The sequence below is a fragment of the Nerophis ophidion genome, linkage group LG07 (assembly GCF_033978795.1).
Source record: "Nerophis ophidion isolate RoL-2023_Sa linkage group LG07, RoL_Noph_v1.0, whole genome shotgun sequence".
Taxonomy (NCBI): Eukaryota; Metazoa; Chordata; class Actinopteri; order Syngnathiformes; family Syngnathidae; genus Nerophis; species Nerophis ophidion.
The window spans coordinates 67,044,333-67,065,678 of NC_084617.1; the positions used below are offsets into that span (position 1 = coordinate 67,044,333).

At 39.5% G+C, this 21,346-nt stretch overlaps 2 protein-coding genes across 18 annotated transcripts in view; both read left to right on the forward strand.

Moving 5' to 3' along the window:
* The window catches only part of ulk1a (unc-51 like autophagy activating kinase 1a), a 30,265-nt gene extending 27,236 nt beyond the window's left edge, over window positions 1–3,029 (forward strand). For 5 of the 6 annotated variants that reach the window (XM_061906927.1, XM_061906926.1, XM_061906929.1 and 2 more), the window contains 3 exons: window positions 1,731–1,888; window positions 1,977–2,112; window positions 2,190–3,029. In XM_061906927.1, coding sequence (XP_061762911.1) covers window positions 1,731–1,888; window positions 1,977–2,112; window positions 2,190–2,233 — 338 coding nt within the window. In that variant the 3' untranslated portion in view covers window positions 2,234–3,029. The remainder of the gene's footprint in view (window positions 1–1,730; window positions 1,889–1,976; window positions 2,113–2,189) is intronic. The other variant, XR_009807580.1, reaches the window with a different exon arrangement.
* Window positions 3,030–4,638: 1,609 nt separating this feature from the next.
* Window positions 4,639–21,346, forward strand: part of ep400 (E1A binding protein p400) — a 44,696-nt gene continuing 27,988 nt past the window's right edge. For all 12 annotated transcript variants that reach the window (XR_009807581.1, XR_009807582.1, XM_061906932.1 and 9 more), the window contains exons 1-19: window positions 4,639–4,812; window positions 10,327–11,668; window positions 11,778–11,885; window positions 11,967–12,051; window positions 13,888–14,282; window positions 14,358–14,648; window positions 14,855–15,040; window positions 15,151–15,291; window positions 16,717–16,795; window positions 16,882–16,901; window positions 16,984–17,041; window positions 17,440–17,523; window positions 19,137–19,247; window positions 19,350–19,540; window positions 19,629–19,806; window positions 19,880–20,016; window positions 20,115–20,284; window positions 20,376–20,550; window positions 20,628–20,764. Coding sequence is in view for 10 of the 12 variants with exons in the window: in XM_061906932.1 (XP_061762916.1) it covers window positions 10,361–11,668; window positions 11,778–11,885; window positions 11,967–12,051; window positions 13,888–14,282; window positions 14,358–14,648; window positions 14,855–15,040; window positions 15,151–15,291; window positions 16,717–16,795; window positions 16,882–16,901; window positions 16,984–17,041; window positions 17,440–17,523; window positions 19,137–19,247; window positions 19,350–19,540; window positions 19,629–19,806; window positions 19,880–20,016; window positions 20,115–20,284; window positions 20,376–20,550; window positions 20,628–20,764 (3,854 nt within the window). In the remaining 2 variants the exon portion in view is untranslated. The remainder of the gene's footprint in view (window positions 4,813–10,326; window positions 11,669–11,777; window positions 11,886–11,966; window positions 12,052–13,887; window positions 14,283–14,357; window positions 14,649–14,854; window positions 15,041–15,150; window positions 15,292–16,716; window positions 16,796–16,881; window positions 16,902–16,983; window positions 17,042–17,439; window positions 17,524–19,136; window positions 19,248–19,349; window positions 19,541–19,628; window positions 19,807–19,879; window positions 20,017–20,114; window positions 20,285–20,375; window positions 20,551–20,627; window positions 20,765–21,346) is intronic.

The window sequence follows — 21,346 nt, forward strand, 5'->3', positions numbered from 1 at the left end:
TAAGATTTCATCGGATTTATCGATTAGGAGTGACAGATTGTTTGGTAAACGTTTAGCATGTTCTATATGTTATAGTTATTTGAATGACTCTTACCATAATATGTTACGTTAACATACCAGGCACCTTCTCAGTTGGTTATTTATGCCTCATATAACGTACACGTATTCACCCTGTTGTTCACTATTCTTTATTTATTTTAAATTGCCTTTCAAATGTCTATTCTTGGTGTTGGGTTTTATCAAATACATTTCCCCAAAAAATGCGACCTATACTCCAGTGCGACTTATATATGTTTTTTTCCTTCTTTATTATGCATTTTCGGCAGGTGTGACTAATACTCCAGGGCAACTTATACTCCGAAAAATGCAGTACATAACCTGTGAGGTGAAAAATATTGACAATTGTCAAACAAATGTGTCCTTTTAAACCACTAATGCTAACATAAGGTAACCACTGCTGTTCTTGTTATATTTGTTGCTTTGAAATAAAGTAGAAATAAAAAACATTTTTAGTTTTCTGACATGGATTCATTGGATTTATACAATGTTTGCGGTTTTCAACAGAGAAGTAACGGAAACCAAGGTACCACTGAATTGTAAACATCTCAGAAAATAAAGTTCTTATTAAGAAGAATTTAAAGGCCTACTGAAACCCACTACTACTGACCACGCAGTCTGATAGTTTATATATCAATGATGAAATATTAACATTGCAACACATGCCAATACGGCCTTTTTAGTTTACTAAATTGCAATTTTAAATTTCCCGCGAAGTGTCCTGTTGAAAACGTCGCGGTACGATGACGCGTGCGGTTGACTTCAGCGGTTGTAGCGGACATTATTTTCCAGCCCGATCCAAGCTATAAATAGTCTGCTTTAAACGCATAATTACACAGTATTTTGGACATCCATGTTGCTGAATCTTTTGCAATTCGTTCAATTAATAATGGAGAAGTCAAAGTAGAAAGATGGAGGTGGGAAGCTTTTAGGATCAGAGCGGTCAAGCGAACATGGATCCCGAATACATGTCAACCGACAGTTTTCGGCGAGAAAATTGTGGTAATAAATCGCCTCTTACCGGAGACATCAGCAGAGCTTCCACTCTGCTGCAGCTGCCGTGACTTCCCTCAGAGACTCTGGCGTCAACACACTTGTGGCCACACCCCTCCGACTTTCAGGTACTATTTAATGTCACTAAAACACTAGCAACACAATAGCAGATAAGGGATTTTCCAGAATTATCCTAGTAAATGTGTCTAAAAACACCTGAATCGCTCCCGCTGCAATCGCGTTTTTTTTTCTCCCCAGTCCTTCACTCTAAATTTCCTCATCCGCGAATCTTTCATCCTCACTCAAATTAATGGGGAAATTGTCGCTTTCTCGGTCCGAATAGCTCTAGCTGCTGCTGGCTATGATTGTAAACAATGTTCAGATGTGAGGAGCTCCACAACCCGTGACGTCACGCGCACATCGTCTGCTAAAGGCAAGGCTTTTTTATTAGAGACCAAAAGTTGCGAACTTTATTGTCTATGTTCTCTACTAAATCCTTTCAGCAAAAATATGGCAATATCGCGAAATGATCAAGTATGACACATAGAATGGACCTGCTATCCCCTTTTAAATAAGAAAATCTAATTTCAGTAAGCCTATAACAGACATTTATTCGTAGTCTGGTGAGAATATTGCTTATAACGGTACTGATAAATTTGTGTTCTGTCTCATTTGTGCAGTGATTAAGAAGCTGAATGAGTTGTACAAGAGCTGTGTTACATGCTGTCGCTCCCTCAGCGATCGGCTGCAGAGTTTCCTTTTGGACAAGCAGAAGCTTATGGATCGCTTTAATGGACTCACAGCAGAGAAGCTCATCTATTGCCACTCTGTGCAGATGGTGGGCTCCCCTGTCGCACTCCAATGATTAACTACTCACATTGCATCTCTGTCTCAACCTTGTCGTTTGTTTTTGTAATGGCCTCCAGGTACAGTCTGCGGCTTTAGATGAGATGTTCCACTGTGGTACGGAAGTAGTACAGCGCTACCATAAAGCTCTCCTGCTGATGGAGGGTCTGTCTCGATTCATCACAGAACGAAAGGACATTGACAATATAGAAAAATGTATGTTGGAAGTGAAAATAATATTCTTTAAAACAGTGTTTCTCTTCCATCACATTGTCCGTCTTTGCTTTTTCCAGACAAGCAGTGTATTGAGCGACATCTCTCTGACCTGCAAACCTGACAGTGCCAAAGAGCCATACTACTGCCTCCTAAAGAAAATGTTCCTCATTCCTCCTCTACTTCCTTGCAATGATATACTTTAAGAATAGAAGGTATATGCTCCAAGACTATCGATATACACCAGCACTTTTATATTTCTCAAGGGAATAAACATTGGAGCGCCTCGTCCGAGAACATAGTCCATCCAGCGCACGGTCAAAAATCCTGACATGCACAAGGAAGACTGGACATGGGCATGATTTTGAAGTGAGTTTTTTTGACTTGACAGATGTTTTGATCTGCGCTTGTTTTTGTTACGAAAGTTCGTTGTGTTTCTGTTTTGCAGATATAATAGTTCAAAACATAGTTGATACTTGAAACAAGAGTTATTACACAAATGTCAACCGACATATCAAAAGATGCTGAATATGACCAATTATTGTGATTGTGTAGCCATATTAGTGCCTTGTATTTTTTCTAGATTGGATTCACACTTTATGAATGAATATATTGAGGACAGTTTTAATGACATGTATATTAAATAATGACCCAACTGATGTTATTTATTGCACGACACATGTTTTTTATGTATGCGTGTGTGTGTACTGTGTACATTGCTTTCTTTTGACCTTACTGTGCTAAGCTTTGTGTGCGTGTGCGGGCTATAAAAGTTGATGTATAATTTGTGGGTAGCATTTTTCTTCAAGCCATCAATTTGCATTTTCTACAGGTTTTGTGATGGCCAGTGTTACTTAAGGCATGTTGTTGGAGCAGGTTCATCACATTGTAATGAAAATAAATATTTATTATTGAAACCACTTTTCTATTTGTCTATCCATCCATCCATTTCTTACCGCTTGTCCCTTTCGAGGTGGCGGGGGGTGCTGGAGCCTATATCAACTGCCCACTTTTTTTTATTTGTGTGCTTTAAATTGTACTGTAACTAATGTAATCGTCTTAAAAGTATACTAAAACATAATTTAATGTAGAATATATGTATAATATATTTATATTATTCACATTATATACTATATATGTAATATATATATTATATTATTTATTATTATTAATGTCTATTGTGAGCGAACTGTGGTGCTGAATTTCCCCCAGGAATCAATAAAGTACTTTCTATTCTATTCGACCTAAATGAAACAGTCATTGTCGCGCTCGACAGACTACTATGATGATGATGTATATATATATATGTATATGTATATATATATATGTATGTGTGTATATGTATATATATATATATATATATGTGTTTGTATATATATTAGGGGTGTGGGAAAAAATCGATTCGAATACGAATCGCGATTCTCACGTTGTGCGATTCAGAATCGATTCTCCTTTTTTTTTTTTTTTTTAATCATAATTTTTATTTATTTTTTTAATCAATCGAACAAAACTATACACAGCAATACCATAACAATGCAATCCAATTCCGAAACCAAACCTGACCCAGCAGCACTCAGAACTGCAATAAACAGAGCAATTGAGAGGAGACACAAACACGACACAGAACAAACCAAAAGTAGTGAAAAAAAAATGAATATTATCTACAACAGTATCATTATTAGTTATAATTTCAGCATAGCAGTGATTAAAAATCCCTCATTGACATTATCATTAGACATTTATAAAAAAGAACAACTGTCACAGTGGCTTACACTTGCATCGCATCTCATAAGCTTGACGACACTGTCCAATATTTTCACAAAGATTAAAAAAAAATCGTATTTTTGGTTCGTTTAATAGTTAAAACAAATTTACATTATTGCAATCAGTTTATAAGACATTGTCCTTTACAATTATAAAAGCTTTTTTTTCTGTATTGAATGAATACAGAATCGTTTTGAATCGGAAAAATTGCGTTTTTGAATCGAGAATGGGCTTCACGGTGGGAGAGAGGTTAGTGCGTCTGCCTCACAATACGAAGTTCCTGCAGTCCTGGGTTCAAATCCAGGCTCGGGAACTTTCTGTGTGGAGTTTGCATGTTCTCCCCCGTTACTGCGTGTACTCCGGCTTCCTCCGATTCCAAAAACATGCACCTGGGGATAGGTTGATTGGCAACACTAAATGGTCCCTAGTGTGTGAATGTGAGTGTGAATGTTGTCTGTCTATCCGTGTTGGCCCTGCAATGAGGTGGCGACTTGTCCAGGGTGTACCCCGCCTTCCGCTGTAGCTGAGATAGGCGCCACCGCCCCCCGCGACCCCAAAAAGGTAGAAAATGGATGGACGCATGAATCGAGAATCGCGTTGAATGGGAAAAAAATCGTTTTATCATCGAATCGATATTGAATCGAATCGTGGGACACCCAAAGATTTGCAGCCCTAATATATACGACACTTAAAAAAAAAAATTATATATATATATATATATATATATATATATATATACTTGTCTTTAGCTTCCGGTTGGAGGAGACTACATCCGGGTATCGTTGGTCGCCATGTTGCCCAATGAAATTAGCTTCAAACATTAAATACCCGCTAGCAATATTGATATGTTAACGTTGGCTTTCCAGACATTGTTCCGGCTTTCGTCATATTACAAAATGCCTTAGGTACTATCAACCTACGAAGGAAGCCCCGTATCCTGTAAGTAATACCGCACATGTGTTTAAATGTGTTGCTCGTAAATACTGGCCTTTTAGCAATAACAAGCTAATGCTGCTAGCATTAGCTTACAGGCGCACGGTCGCAATGGTTATTGTATGGAATGGAATGACATATATATATATATATATGTATATTTAATTCTAGCTGCACATAGTAGGTAGTCTGGGTTTAATTTGATCAAACACCTAAAGCCAAAGTTGGTCAGTTTATGCTTTTTATAAATTGAAGTATCGATGAGCTCGCCGCTGGTTGCTAATGCTAATGTTACTCTCCTAGCGACGTTCTTACCGTAAGAACCAGAAGTAAACATCCCGCAGCGAATTTGTCACTGTCCTGAAATCATTAGCGATTAAAGCCTATTTAAGTCTTGACTCTTAATACGAATATATATTGTAGGTATCTTTAAAAAAAATCATATTACATCTCCTACCAATGACAGTATTTCGTTAATAAACATGCCTTTATTTTTATTTAGCCTTTATTTAACCAGGTAAAAATCCCATTGAGATCAAAGACCTCTTTTCCAAGGGAGACCTGGCCGAGAGGGCAGCAGCAAGGTTACATTAAAAACAGTAAACAACACATAAAACATCACATTTACAACATTAAAACTTGCTCACAAAACACATGTGCATACAGACAAGGTGGACTGCAATCCTTTCACAGAAGCTTTAAACCAGGGGCGCTCACACTTTTTCTGCAGGCGAGCTACTTTTCAATTGACCAAGTCGAGGAGATCTACCTCATTCCTATTTATAATTTATATTTATTTATTTATGAAAGAGACATTTTTGTTAACAAGTTAATGGTGTTTAGTGATAATACAAGCATGTTTAACACACATAGATAACTTTCTTTCATGAAGACAAGAATATAAATTGGTGTATTTGATTCTGATGACTTGCATTGATTGGAATTAGACAGTGGTGCTGATAACGTCCGCATTTTCAAATGGAGGAGAAAAAAAAGTCCTCCTTTCTGTCCAATACCACATGAAAGTGGTTGGATTTGGTATCTCATTTGTCCAACTTGCATACTCGTTTTTAAACACTTTGTTATGAGAGTAGCATATGTGTGTGGCCCTTTAATGTCTGGCAGCAGGTGAGTGACGTCAGTGACTGTGCGGGTGGGCAAGCAAGTGAGAAAGCGGTCGCTGAGGGCGGAGGAGAAATACATTGGCATCAAACTCCGTAGCCTGCTAGCTTGTGCACGCTAGCTTTCTGAGACTCTTATTTTGTTAGCACAGGCAGGATGAAACAGGTCTTTTATGGTGAAGACAGGAACTGTGCTGTCGGTCTTTAGAGTTTTGACAGTAGGTACGGAGTCTCTAGAAATAAAATGTGTTTCTCTGCGTCCGCCCTGTTAGTGATTTTTTTCTTAAATATGAGCTCGCAGCAGCCAGCGTCATCTCACAAGATCCTCGGGTGCCGAGAATGTCAAACAACTGACGAAACTGAAGTCTTGGTATGATTGATGATTGCTCATTTTTATGTCTATTTTTTAATGCCTGGCTTGAGATCGACTGACACACCCTCCGAGATCGACCAGTCGATCGCGATCGACGTAATGGGCACCCCTGCTTTAAACTCATTCAATGTAACAAGGGTTTGAAGTTGAATATTCGATTGTAGGTTATTCCGAGCCTTCGCTGCTGAAAACCTAAATGCTTTCTTGCCCAGTTCAGTTCTTACTTTCGGGATGACAAATTGAAGACTGTTCATTGATTGCAGATTGTGACTTCCTTGTTTTTTTTTTGTTAAAAGACAAGATATATAAGATGGAGTGATAGTGGATGCCTGATGACGTAAATAGAGACCATGCTAATTTATCTTAGGGCTGGGTGATATGGCTTTCTTTGAATATGTCCATATTTTTAGGCCATATCGCGATATATACGATATATATCTCGATATTTTGCCTTAGACTTGAATGAACACTTGATGCATATAGAATAGAATAGAATAGAAAACACTTTATTGATCCCTGGGGGAAATTCAGCACCACAGTTGGCTCACAATAATAATAATAATAATAATAATAAATAATATATAACATTTGTTATATATATATATATATATATATATATATATATGAATAATAGACAGTGGGGCAAAAAAGTATTTAGTCAGACACTGATTGTGCAAGTTCTCCCACTTAAAATGATGACAGAGGTCTGTAATTTTCATCATAGGTACACTTCGACTGTGAGAGACAGAATGTGGGGGAAAAAATCCAGGAATTCACATTGTAGGAATTTTAAAGAATTGATTTGTAAATTAGGGTGGAAAATAAGTATTTGGTCAACAATTCAAAGCTCTCACTGATGGAAGGAGGTTTTGGCTGAAAATCTCACGATACATGGCCCCATTCATTCTTTCCCTAACACGGATCAATCGTCCTGTCCCCTTAGCAGAAAAACAGCCCCAAAGCATGATGTTTCCACCCCCATGCTTCACAGTAGGTGTGGTGTTCTTGGGATGTAACTCGGTATTCTTCTTCCTCCAAACACGACGAGTTGAGTTTATACCAAAATGGATACATGGATGATACAGCAGAGGATTGGGAGAATGTCATGTGGTCAGATGAAACCAAAATAGAACTTTTTGGTATAAAGTCAAAGTCGTGTTAAGGAAAGAATGAATGATCGTTACATTTTGAGCCAAAACCTCCTTCCATCAGTGAGAGCTTTGAATGGTTGACCAAATACTTATTTTCCACCATAATTTACAAATAGATTCTTTAAAATTCCTAAAATGTGAATTCCTGGATTTTTTTTCACATTCTGTCTCTCACAGTTGAAGTGTACCTATGATGAAAATAACAGACCTCTGTGCAAGTTCTCCCACTTAAAATGATGACAATCGGTGGCTGACTAAATACTTTTTTGCCCCACTGTAAATATATTCTACATATATTCTACATTTAAGTGCAGTCAAGGAGGAACATATGCATTACACAGTCTGATGGCTGTCGGTATGAAGGACCTCCTGTGTCGTTCCGTGTTACATTTTGGGAGTGTGAGCCTTCCACTGAACGTGCTCATTCTCTCCGCAAGGTCCGAGTATAGTGGGTGGGAGGTGTTGTCCATAATGTCTAGGAGTTTTGCTAGACTTCTCTCTGGCACCACCGCCAGAGAGGCTAGCTCCACTCCCACCACGTTACTGGCCTTCTGTACCAACTTGTCCAGTCTGTATGTGTCCCTCGCTCTCAGCCCGCTGCCCCAGCAAGCCACGGCGTATAAGAAGGCGCCCGCCACCACCGACTCGTAGAACGTCTTCAACATCTTTGTACAGACGTTGAAGGATCCTAGCCTCCTGAGGAAGTAGAGGCGGCTCTGTCCCTTCTTGTAGAGGGCTTCAGCATGTATTGACACATTCAGCTTGTTATATATAATATATATTATCACAGCAGTATGATGATTTTATGTGTCTACGTTAAAACATTTTTCTTCATACTGCATTAATATATGCTACTTTTAAACTTTCATGCAGAGAAGGAAATCACAATTAAGTGACTTGACCAAAACTGTATTTATTTAACAGTTATTAAGCAGTGGCACAAACATTCATGTCATTTCCAAATCAGAAAGTGCAAGATTGTAAGAGACATTTTAAGTGTCAAATTCAAATGAGCTGCATACTAGGAAATCAAATAGTATTCGTCCTTCGCTATGTGGTAGGTTACTACGGAGGTTATGAAATTCTCTTCATTCTCTAGCAGGTGACTTTTCAAATGATGCTACATATTAGCAATGATGCTACTTTATTTAGCAACGATTGTGCCGCATGCTAGATTTATTACGGTTGTCTGTTCGACATTCCCACTTGAAGCCAAACCACCGCCAGACGATGGACCCCCTGCTGTTTTTCTTGGGAATTAATTCTTCCTTCATTCGCACCTTCTTTCTCTCGTATTACCACTCGCACGGCTCTGCTAGCATCACAGCTAACGTTTCCCACGCTGCTACCTCTCTGCTCCGCGAGGGCGTAAACGTATGTGACGTATGTAAGAAGGTGCGCTTGTCTGTGAGAAGGAGAGACGGGAAAGAGCATGAAGAGCCTGTAATGTGATGCCGCAGTTAAAAGCAACTGCGTGAGAACATATACTCGAATATCACGATATAGTCATTTTCAATATCACACAGAGACAAACCCGCGATATATTGTGTATATCGATATATCGCCCAGCCCTAATTTATCTTCTGAATTGTTTCACATTCGGTGCATAATTTACACACTTTTAAGCTACACAAATGTTCTGTGTTGAAAAATGTATTCGATTAGTGTTAATGAATGAGTTCATGCAGCACAGCATAGTGTTTATTAAGTTTTTCTGTTTGTGTTTTTTGATTGATTGATTGATTAAAACTTGTATTAGTAGATTGCACAGTTTAGTACATATTCCATACAATTGACCACTAAATGGTAACACCCGAATAGTTTTTCAACTTGTTTAAGTCGGGAAGCACGGTGGTGGAGGGGTTAGTGCATGTGCCTCACAATACAAAGGTCCTGAGTAGTCCAGAGTTCAATCCCGGGCTCGGGATATTGCTGTGTGGAGTTTGCATGTTCTCCCCCGTTACTGCGTGTACTCCGGCTTCCTCCAATTCCAAAAACATGCACCTGGGGATAGGTTGATTGGCAACACTAAATTGGCCCTAGTGTGTGAATGTGAGTGTGAATGTTATCTGTCTATCTGTGTTGGCCCTGCGATGAGGTGGCGACTTGTCCAGGATGTACCCCGCCTTCCGCCCGAATGCAGCTGAGATAGGCTCCAGCAACCCCAAAAAGGGGCAAGTGGTATAAAAATGGATGGATGGATGGATTTCAGTTGATAAAATGGTTTATGGGGTCTTTCCTTTTTATTTGTGGTTCGTACAAGCGGTAGCAACTGGATGGATGGATTGAACTTGTTTAAGTCGGGGTCCACGTTAATAAATTCATGGTACAAATATATACTAGCAGCATAATACAGTCATCACACAAGTTAATTATCACAGTATATACATTGAATTATTTACGTTTACAATCCGTGAAGTTGGATGTCTATCTATCCTGGTGTTGTGGTTATAGTGGTCATTTACGTTATAGAAGTAGTTTGACATGTACTTCGGTATCAGGGATGTGTAGCGGATTGTAGAGACTAGGCTCAGTGCAAGTTGTTGTACTCTGTCCTCCACCCTGAGCCAGCCCACTTTGGAGAAGTGGGTAGGAGTGAAGTGTGATCTGGGGTGGAGGTGTAGAAGTAACTTGACTTGCTTCTTCTGGGATTTATGGAGACTAGATTTGAGGGTTTTGGAGGTCCTGGGGTACCATGCTTTGATGGATAACTAACATATTTGTAGATATTGATGTCCAAGCGTCTCCTGCCAAGCATCTCTTTACATTGGTCAATCTTTTTGGTGCTAGATTAAACCTGATCAGATAGCTAGAGCAGATTAATGTATTATAATGTACATCTGTGATTAAATCTTTCTTTTTTTTTTTTGCGCAGATTATTGAGGCAACCATTGTAACTGTGCCACGCAATGCACCATGGAAGCGGTTCACAAAACCTTCAACGACAACTTCAGAGGTCTAAGTCGGTCAGTGGATCAGAGGTCGAAGATCAGCAGCAAACGACCATGGCAGCTCCACAACAACCAACTACAGTTACCCACCCTCAGTCTCCCGTAACCACGTTTTCTTCTGCTGCCAGCCCATCAGCTCCACAGTCTCCCAATTATCAGATAATCATGAGTCGTAGTCCGGTCACCGGTCAGAATATGAACATCACTTTACAAAACGTGGGGCAGATGGTGACTGGAAACCAGCAGATCACCCTAACCCCACTTCCACTCCAAAACCCTGCATCCCCTGGTTTCCAGCATACGGCACCACAATGGAGGATTGAGCATGCTCCATCTTCCTACATCCAGGTCACATCTCCCCTGCCCCAGGTCATGCAGCCCCAAAGTCCCACCCAGCATAGTCCAGTCACACTGCAAGGTGTCACAAGGCCAGGGGCTCCTGCACTTGGTGTGTGCGGACAGAGCCCGACAAGGTTTGTCGAGGCCGGTATGTTAGTACGGCAAATTGGTTTAAGCAGTCCATCGGGAAGTGGGCATTTTGTATACCAGGAGGGGACAGGGCTTGCACAGATGGCACCAGGCACTCCGGGCCAAATACAACTGTCATCTCCAGGAGCACCAGGTTCTGTTCGGGAACGTCGACTTTCTCAGCCTCACTCACAGACGGGAGGCACCATTCACCACCTTGGACCTCAAAGTCCTGTGACTACCTGTACTGCTCTCCCCACTTTGGGCAGCCCTGGCCACATCACCACCTCCAACCTACCTCCACAGATCAGCAGCATCATACAAGGACAGCTTGCACGCCCTGTGATATTTGAGAAGACATCTCAGGGTGTTGTTGGAACGACAGCCACTGCATCTTTTAGTATACCTTCCTGTATTCCACCTTCCAGCCCCTCCTTCACGAGTTCATCCCAAGGACACAGCAACAATCTTCTTACACCAACCAACACTGCAGTTGGCACTGTTAGGAAACAACTTCCCAAGCGGTTAGAGGAGATTGCTCCTTCTACTCCAGAGATTGCTCAGCTTCGGAAACAGTTTTTAGAGCACCATATCAAGAAGATGGATAGTTTAAAGGAGGTGTTCAAAGAATATCTTATAGAACTATTTTTTCTGCAGCATCTCCAAGGAAATATGATGGACTACTTGGCCTTTAAAAAGAAACCATGTGTTCCATTGTATACCTATTTAAGACAGAATGACTTGGACGTTGAAGATGAAGAAGAAGAAGAGGAACAGTCAGAGGTCATTAATGACGAGGTATAGCATTAGCTGTCATTTAGCGTTGTGTGTTTTATTGTAAATGTTGTCTTTTACGCAATTTTCAGTCACTTCCTTTCATAAAAAATGTTGCCTTGTATTTTTTAAGGTAAAAGTTGTGACAGGAAAGGATGGTCAAGCAGTGACACCTGTTGCCATTGCAACACAGCTTCCCCCTAATGTTTCTGCTGCTTTCTCCACCCAGCAGCAGTTTCAGGTAAGAGATGCAGTCATTGCCTGAAATCAAATAAATATCTATAGCAAGAAGACCAATATCCCTATATTTCCTGTGTGACAGGGACACCAGGTGACAGTTTCTGGCACCCTTGCCAACCCAGGAGACATGGATGCCTTTAAGAGGCAACAGGCAATGATTCAAGCAGGTAGGGCGAGGATCAATAACTTGTCTCTCTTATGTTCCGTTTTTTCCTCCCCGTTTGCTTTGTTTTTTGTTCTTTTGCTTTTCTCCCTTTAATTGCTTCTGCTTTTAGATATTTGGCATCTTCTACTAGCGCTCTATGTGTAAGTCTTAACTCGAGGAAGGAGAGGTGACCTGTGAGGTCTTCCGAAGGCCATTGCCGTGTGCAGAGTACTTTTTTCCGTTATGAGGGTATTGTGTGTTTTGAATCCCAGATCAGGCTAAAAGATCCCGGATTGACGTTGGTCGCCATGGGCTGATTTTCCAGCATCCTGGTATAGGTCCTTTAGGATCACCTGGCGTGCCACTCCAGCAGCTAATGCCAACTGCGCAAGGTAGGGGTGCTACAACCAGGCCCTCCTTTCTTCTCATGCTGCTGGACGGTTCCCAGTCTTCACATTAAGAAGATGTAAATATCTGAGCCAAAACATTCATCTCTGTCAAATAACTCCAGGCTGCATCTATAAGCTGATCTTCATATACTGGCGTTGTCAGCAGTCCTCAAGAAATTCAGTCTTAGTTCTACCAGCACCACCTTTCTTTTGTCAGGATGAAAGGGGAAGAAGACTATCCAAGTCTGAAGAAGCATAGTCACACACTGGGAAGATGCCTTGTCTTATGATTTTTCTTCTGTTGTGTGCTTTTTGTTAACATTCTTTGTTGTCCATCTCTTCTGAGGTTTCTTTCATTTATCAGTCATCTCTGTTTTGACCAAACTTCCTGTGATGATGGATTTAAAAAAACATCTACTGGAATTGGATCACAGAAAGTGGGAACACACTTTCTCATGGGTTTTGCTTGCCATCCCTCGTTTTGACACCATTCGTATTTCTTCTTTTTCATTCTCCATTGACATTTATTGATCAATTGTGTCCTGCGGTTGCCCATGAATCATCATTAGGGATTTAGAGTCATCATCACGATACTTCTTAATGTGTCTTTGTACATCCCATGATCACATTCAGTTTGGACCTCCATTCATGTTATTTCATGGCATTTTGTTCTGACTTGGCTTCTTTCCCTCAGTCTTAGTAGGAGGTGAATCATGTGGAGGAAGTTTTTGCAATTGTGATGGTGTGTCAGGGCCAGGTGTTGGTGGTGTGACGTGCAGGGAGGTAAGGCAGGCGCTGCTTTAGTGTGCTCAGACCTGCTGTCGGCAACACCCCACGTTTGTCCTTTTGCTCACTTCTGTGCTTTGCTGCTGTTTCAGGCATTCATATGCCTGGATTACTGCTAAAACTTACATCGCTTTCATGCATGCGAAACATAGTGTTATTGTGTGTACGCTTTGTATTTTTATTTTCTGTTTCCTCTCCCTGTCTTTTAGTTTTTTTCCACCTGTCTTTTTCTTTAATTCATTTTAATCTGTCAAACCTCAGTGCATGTAAGTTTTTAACATTTGAATCATATTTAACATAAATTGCAACATTTTGATTTTGCATTTAATGATGTAGTGTTTTGTTTGAGAGACATGTAGATGATCATATTAATTTCATTTCTTCTGTAATCATTTTTCTGTATAGGTTTCTGCTCCAATCATCAGGAAGTAGTACACTTCTGTTGAATCAAGTTCATCTTATTTCATTAGGCAAATTTTTCAATAGCGCTAATTGCTGATATTCAATTTAAAATATATCTACTTCAACCAGCACTACTTGCTTTTAGCGTCACATTTACAGGGAAGGCTACAAAACGATTACTTTCAAATAAAAGACAGACTACAGAATGAATGCTAAAAAATTCTATTATCTATGCATTTAGCCACTTTATTTGTCCTATAATTTGGTTTCTATGTGCACAGGCGGGATGCCGCCAACGCCACAAGCAGTCCAGATTGCCGGACAGAAGCAAAACCAACAACAATATGACCCATCTAAAGGACCTCCGGTGCAGAATGCAGCTAGCTTACATACTCCACCGCCGCAACTGCCAGGCAGGTTGCCACAGGCTGCCCCCCCAATGGCTGGCCTGTCAGTCACACTCCCCCAGCAGTCTCAGATTGTCGAGAGTACAGTCCAACCTGGAAATCAGTTCCAAGCGCATGTGAAAGTGCAGACCGGCGGCCCAATCATGGCGTCAGTAAATCCCCATGCACAACTCCAGGCACAGCTGCAGCAGCAGATGCAACCAGGTCTTCATATTCAGTTGCCTCCTCAGCAGCAACAAACGCAGCCAATGTTACATTCAGGACAAGCGGTCAGTCCCACAGAAACCATTTACAATTTTCGGAAATTGTGTTGCAATGGTAAGCTTAGTTTTTCTTTCACGCAGACGGTGACTCTTGGTCGTCCTGGAGCGGAAGCTACCCAGCCAGTTCAGAGAATAATGACCAACTCAATACCAGTCACCTCCATGTCTACTCCTGCCCTCCCTACTTGCAACTCTGTTCCAACCTTACAACCGACAAGTCCTTTGCGCACTCTTGGTGCCAGTACAAACCTGAGCACACAGTCCAAACTGACCGGTACCAATGGTTTCTCTGGAATCAAAATGAGTGGCTTTGGTCAAAGTGCAACCATGCAGGAGACTTCTCAAGATAAGCAAGTTGAGCAAGCTAAACTGGTAAATTCTTAATCTGCACACAGATTACACATAATCTACATTATAATTTCAAAACATTGAATTTAATTGTTTTTGTGTACATCATAATCGATTATCTTTATATCTGCTTTTCTCACCCTCTTTTAAGACCCTTTGATATAAATACTGTATATGCTTTGAAACTTCATGAATACATCTGACACTTTTTCCTTGCTTCATGTCCTTAGGAGAATCAAGTGCATCAACGCATCTCTGAGCTGAGAAAGGACGGCCAGTGGTCAGCCAGTAGGCTCCCTAAACTTGCGGAGTCCTCTCGTCCAAAGTCCCACTGGGACTACCTCCTTGAAGAGATGCAGTGGATGGCAGCTGACTTTGCCCAGGAGAGGAGATGGAAAGAGGCTGCTGCAAAGAAGGTACGACGTGATATCATATTTCAGAAAATAAAATCTGACAAAAAAAGTATTTTCAGAGACTTTATTGAACTTGATATTCAGTGTCAAAATGCCGTTTGACTTTATTTCAGCTTGTTCGAACCTGTGCCCGTTACCACCAAGAGCAGAAGAAAAGTCAAGAGCGGTCAAAGAAAGAAGAGGAACTTCACCTTCGCCAAATTGCCCGCACAATTGCCAGAGAAGTGGATTTTTTTTGGTCTAACATTGAACAGGTATGGTTGCTGAATTTGTATGCTTAAAAGTCAATAAAGTTGATGTTGGTAGTGTGAAAACATCCTTTTGTATAATATTACATGTATTGTTAATGGTCATGCTTAAAGTTCTACATTTTTAGGACAATATGAATCAGTGTTTCCCAGAGCAATATACTGAACAAATAGTATATTGTACCAAACAAACTTAAAGGCCTACTGAAATGAGATTTTCTTATTCAAACGGGGATAGCAGGTCCATTCTATGTGTCATACTTGATCATTTTGCGATATTGCCATATTTTTGCTGAAAGGATTTAGTAGAGAACATCAACGATAAAGTTCGCAACTTTTGGTCGCTAATAAAAAAGCCTTGCCTGTACCGGAAGTACGTCCTCACATTGTTTATAATGTGAGCCTCCAGCAGCAAGAGCTATTCGGACCGAGAATGCGACAATTTCTCCATTAATTTGAGCGAAGATGAAATATTCGTGGATGAGTATATTGATAGTGAAGGACTAGAAAGAAAGAAAAAAAAAAGGCGATTGCATTGGGAGCGATTCAGATTTTTTTAGACACATTTACTAGGTTAATTCTGGGAAGTCCCTTATCTTTCTATTGTGTTGCTAGTGTTTTAGTGAGTTAAATAGTACCTGATAGTCAGAGGGGAGTGGCCACGGGTGTGTTGACGCCAGTCTCTGAGGGAAGTCACAAAGCTGCAGCAGGACAGAAGCTCCGCTGATATCCTGTAAGAGGCGAAAACTGCCGGTTGACATGTAGTCGGGATCCATGTTCGCTTGACCGCTCTGATCCATAGTAAAGCTTCACCTCCGGGAATTTTAAACAAGGAAACACCATGTGTTTGTGTGGCTAAAAGCTTCCCACCTCCATCTTTCTACTTTGACTTCTCCATTATTAATTAAACAAATTGCAAAAGATTCAGCAACACAGATGTCCAAAATACTGTGTAATTGCGCGATGAAAAGTGACGACTTTTAGCCATAAGTGGTGCTGGGCTAATATGTCCCCTCCAACCAATAACAATACAAACACCCGTCATCATACACGTCATCATTCCGCGACGTTTTCAACAGGAAACTCCGCGAAAAAATTTAAAATTGTAATTTAGTAAACTAAACCGGCCGTATTGGCATGTGTTGCAATTTTAATATTTCATCATTGATGTGTAAACTATCAGACTGCGTGGTCGGTAGTAGTGGGTTTCAGTAGGCCTTTAATAGCCTTAGTTAATAAGTTAGCGAGTGTGCTGTGGATTTTTACTTTTTGAACTATTTTGGAGCCTTTGTGCTAATGTCATTTATGAAAGGTAAAATGTATTATATATTACCTGGCAAGGTGCGATCAGTCCTTTGAATTTTTTTGAGATCATATTCAGGAAAATATTTTTTAACCAGAACTTTGACCTTGGACTGCATTTTTTGTCAGGTTGTGGAAATTAAACTTCTATTTCAAATGAATGAAAAAAGGATTCGCGCACTTGGCTTGCAAAAAGCCTCAATCAAAGGTAATGCCTAAGTTTGTATGTTTTTTGTATTATGAAGTAACAGTATGCATATTTTAACTGTTATTCTGTTCAATGCCATTCCATAGCGGAGAGAGGTGACAAGGAGGTATGTTGTGTGATCAGTTTTAAATAAATGTCAATTTAAAAGCATGTCTTACATTATATCTCCTTTTGTCCCTAATTTTTAGGAAGTTCCCACTCAATCCAGAAAGAGAAAATTAAGTTCATCATTAAGTGAGAAAACTGGTATGCTTGACACAATTACGTTTAGTTAAAAAAACATTTGAATAACGTGCAAAGGTTCGTTTATTCCAGCAATTAGATTTACAAGTTGAAACAAACATATGACATCGGCTCACAACATGCAGCTCGATATATTTTAAGCCTTCTTTTGATATAATTTTGACAATTATGGCTGACAGCTTCTAAAAATCTCCACCTGAAAATCTCAGAAAATTGGGGGTTTTCCAAAACTGTAGTCCATGATCATCGAAATTATAACAAATCTCACTTTGAATACAATGAGTTCACATATTAGTTCCAATTTTGAAATTGAATTGCTGACATAAATGAACTTAAGCATTACATTCTAAATGTTTGAGTTTAACTTGTATTTGAGTGATTTTTGTGTGTGTGTGTTTTAGATGAAGAGAGCACGATAGCGGAGCAAGAGGTTGTGGAGGGCGAAGCAGATTATAAAGCTGAGTTGGCTGAACTCGCCAAAGATGGTATTACTCACTGTGCAACTTTGCATGTCCATTTTTGCCGTAGGCCTGTTTGCTTGTGTACAAAATATTAAGAGGAGGGATTTTTTGGGAGCATATCTATTTATTTTAGAGAGTATTTTTTTCCCTACAAGTGATGATTTAGATTTTACATTTGCTGTATATGGGCATTGGGCATTATCTCTTCTCCCCACAGTTCATATCACTCTCTTTGTCTTATTGGATGGAAATGTCAGTATTCTTTGATATACAATATTCTATGAATAAGTACATACAGTAATAACTTAGTTTTCATTAGTAATCCATTGCCAAAGGTCAGACAAACATCAGTGCAATCTTCTCTTAAAAAAATAATGTAAATCCAATTAACCACAAGAGTATTATTGGAGACATATTTGTCCTTTGGGGTAGAAGTTCGCTCTTTTTGGAATGGAAATATTTTTTTCCAAAGGTGAATCTCTCACATTCAAATTTTATATTTTTATAAAAAAAATGTACATATAACATGAGATACACTGGGAAATCCTGTTAGACAATTAAAATTGATAAAAAATTATTCTGCGGCCCGGTACCAATCGAGCCGTAAATATACTCTAAACCACTGGTTTAGAGTATATTTAAAAAAATGTCTACTTTTTGTTGCTCAAATCTCTTAATTCAACTCCAGTCCGAAATACAAATACCGAACATGTCATTTATACACAACATTTTCAATGCCCACTTGATTTCATTTTGTCAGTTTTTTTATTTTGAAAAATTACATAAAATTAGTTATCATCCATATAGTAAATGTAAAAGTAGGGGTGCTGGGGTAAAGATAAAGCCTGAATGTACAAAATACTAATAACAAAAGTAATTTTGATGCATAGTTTTTAACAAAAAAATATTTAGGCCTTAAGTTTGAGATTTGAGAAAAAAAAAAAATCCTAAAATATTTTATACACCTTGAACTCCCTACAGATTATTTCGTCCTGGTTCTACTTAATTGCTATTAAACATGTTGATAATTGTAGTTATACATGTAGGAAAATAATGCAAATGACAAATTAAAACATTTAAACATCACTTTTGTGTTTGTTTGTGAAGAAGGTGATCAGAATGGGAGAGCCACGCGGATGCTACGGTTCAAAACTTTGCTACGAGTTCTTCTTTCTTTTTTTTAATTTTAATACAATGATGTTTTTCCCCTTTTATCAAAGTGCTGGCACTTGCAAACGTTTTTGGTCCCATTATTTTGCGGTTGTACTCCAAAAAAAAAAAAAAAAAAGCATAGGGACTGAGTCACCAATCCATGGGTTTCCTTGTTTGGGCACTTCATTCCACAGAATGTTTGGCCGTACAATTACTGAAAAGGTATACTGAAACCACCACAAATTTCTGGCGCAAATTTTCATCAAATTTGATCATACGAAAAGAGGCGCATACAAAACCAAACTTACAACTTTGTAGCTGTTACAGTTCAGTGGACACATGAATGTCAGGTGGTAAACTGTTATTTTCAAGGTTATATTTATTTCTACATTCAGTTGAGTCTTCTTGTGCATGTAAACATTTGTTTTCTAATGTGTCATCAAAGCTCTGTTTTCTGAATAATTTTTTGTATTGTTTGCTCTTAGCTGAGTTGCCTCTGGATGTTTTGAAGAAGCAATATGCCGGTGCCTATGCTGAGGGCTTCATGTGGCCTCACTGTGGTCCTCAAAGTGACGACGATGAAGAAGTGACTGAAGGTGCCAGTGTTTTCCCTGAAGAAATGCAGTGTTTTGACGCACACCTTTAAACCTGTTTGTGTCACGTTATTCTGTCTCATTGCATTGTATTCAAATTTTCAGAACCTACGTGTCCTGTGAGCAGTCTGCCTGAGGCCGTGCTGATAGACTCTCTGCTCATCGTGGACCAGTATCGTAGTCCTGACAAAGGATCTTCCTGCGAGTCTGATAAAAGATCTGCCAGAGACATATCGCAAGTGGCTGCCGCAACAGAAGTCCTTTTACCAAAGGGTCCTTTCAAGACCACTTCATTGGTAAGACCTACACATGTAGAAAACAACAAATTGTACACCATTGTTTTAAAAAAAAAAAAAAAAAAACTTTTTTACTTTATTTTGCTAGAATTCCAATCCTGCACCCTTTCTACTGCATGGTTCACTGAGAGAATATCAGCAAATTGGTGTTGACTGGCTGGTGAAGTTATATAAAAAGCACCTCAATGGTATCCTCGCTGATGAAACAGGTCTTGGCAAGACTGTTCAGACCGTTGCTTACATGGCCCATCTGGCTGGCCAAATGGGTATGCGCCCCATTGATATTATTTGAAATATGTTCTAGTCTTGCATGCAATAAATGTCATTCTTTTTTCCAAGGTGTCTGGGGACCCCACCTGATTGTGGTCAGGACATGTCAATTGTTAAATTGGGAGGTTGAGTTCAAACGTTGGTGTCCTGGCCTTAAAATCCTCCTCTATTTGGGAACCAAGAAGGAGCGCAGATTTCAAAGAATGGTAGATGTTTTTAAAGTACCAAAAAATATATTATCAACACCCACCTCCTGAAGAAATGCAGAAATTAATTTTTTTATATGATTTGATCTGATCTACAGAGGTGGCAGGAAGCAAACAGCTTCCATGTGTGTGTAACATCGTACAAGCTGCTGATGAAGGACCAAAACCATTTCCGGAAGCAAAAATGGAGGCACCTGATTCTGGATGAGGTGCAGCTCATCAAAAATATGACTGAAAAACACTGGGAAACCATATTTGCGCTTATATGGTGAGTTAAGATAAATACTGTAATTATTTCACAATAACTATTTAGTCAGCTGCAGTAATAAAGTATTTTTTTTATTTTTATCAATGTTAAGTGAACAGCGGATCCTCCTCATAAATACCCCACTGCAAAATACCCTCAAGGAACTGTGGACTATGATCCACTTCCTCATGCCAGGTATCACTAGACCCTACTCTGACTTCCCTGTGAAGGCAGCCACAGACCAGAATCAGGACTACTGCCACAAACTCGTCATTCGCCTGCACAGGGTGGGTATTCTACTAATTAGTGGGAGAGCAAACATGTATATTTGCATAACATAAATTCCATTTGATCTTACCGATAGATGATTCAGCCTTTCATTTTGAGACGCTCCAAAAGGGAAGTGGAAAAGCAGTTGCCAAAGAAGTATGAACACATCCTCAAGTGCCGCCTTTCCAGCAGGCAGAAGAGCTTTTACGAGGATATTCTCACTCAACCGGGGTGAGACTTTTTATTATATTTAGGAAAATGTTTATTTTTGCTCCATACAACTCATTTGCACACGCTGATGACAGTTTCATTAGTTGAAGTGTATTTATTAGATCAAGGGTTTTCAAAGTTTGGCACATTGAGCATCTCCTTCGATAACTTTAAGCGACTAGATCAGGGGTGTCAAACGTACGGCCCGCGAACACGTTTTATCTGTCCTGAGATATGACTTTGCCAATTATAAAAATAAGATGACTTTTTTGAATGAAAGAAACTGCTGTTCTAAATGTGTCCACTGGATGTTGAAATAGTAATTATTTGTATCTCCTGCAGCAAGAGTGGGCATGACTTCAGAGGGAGTAGAGCTATGTGCCGTGTTAAGATAAAGGCAACACTTCCATGTTTGGATACAACATACTTATGCTGCTTATGAGTGATAGTATACAAAATGTGGATAGTTACGTGAATGTTTTGATTGTCAAATATGTTGTTTATAATGTAACCTGTGACATTAACACCGAAATAAATGATATTGATAATCTCACACTTGTGATATAGATAATCTCACACATGGGCGTACATCAATATGCTGAA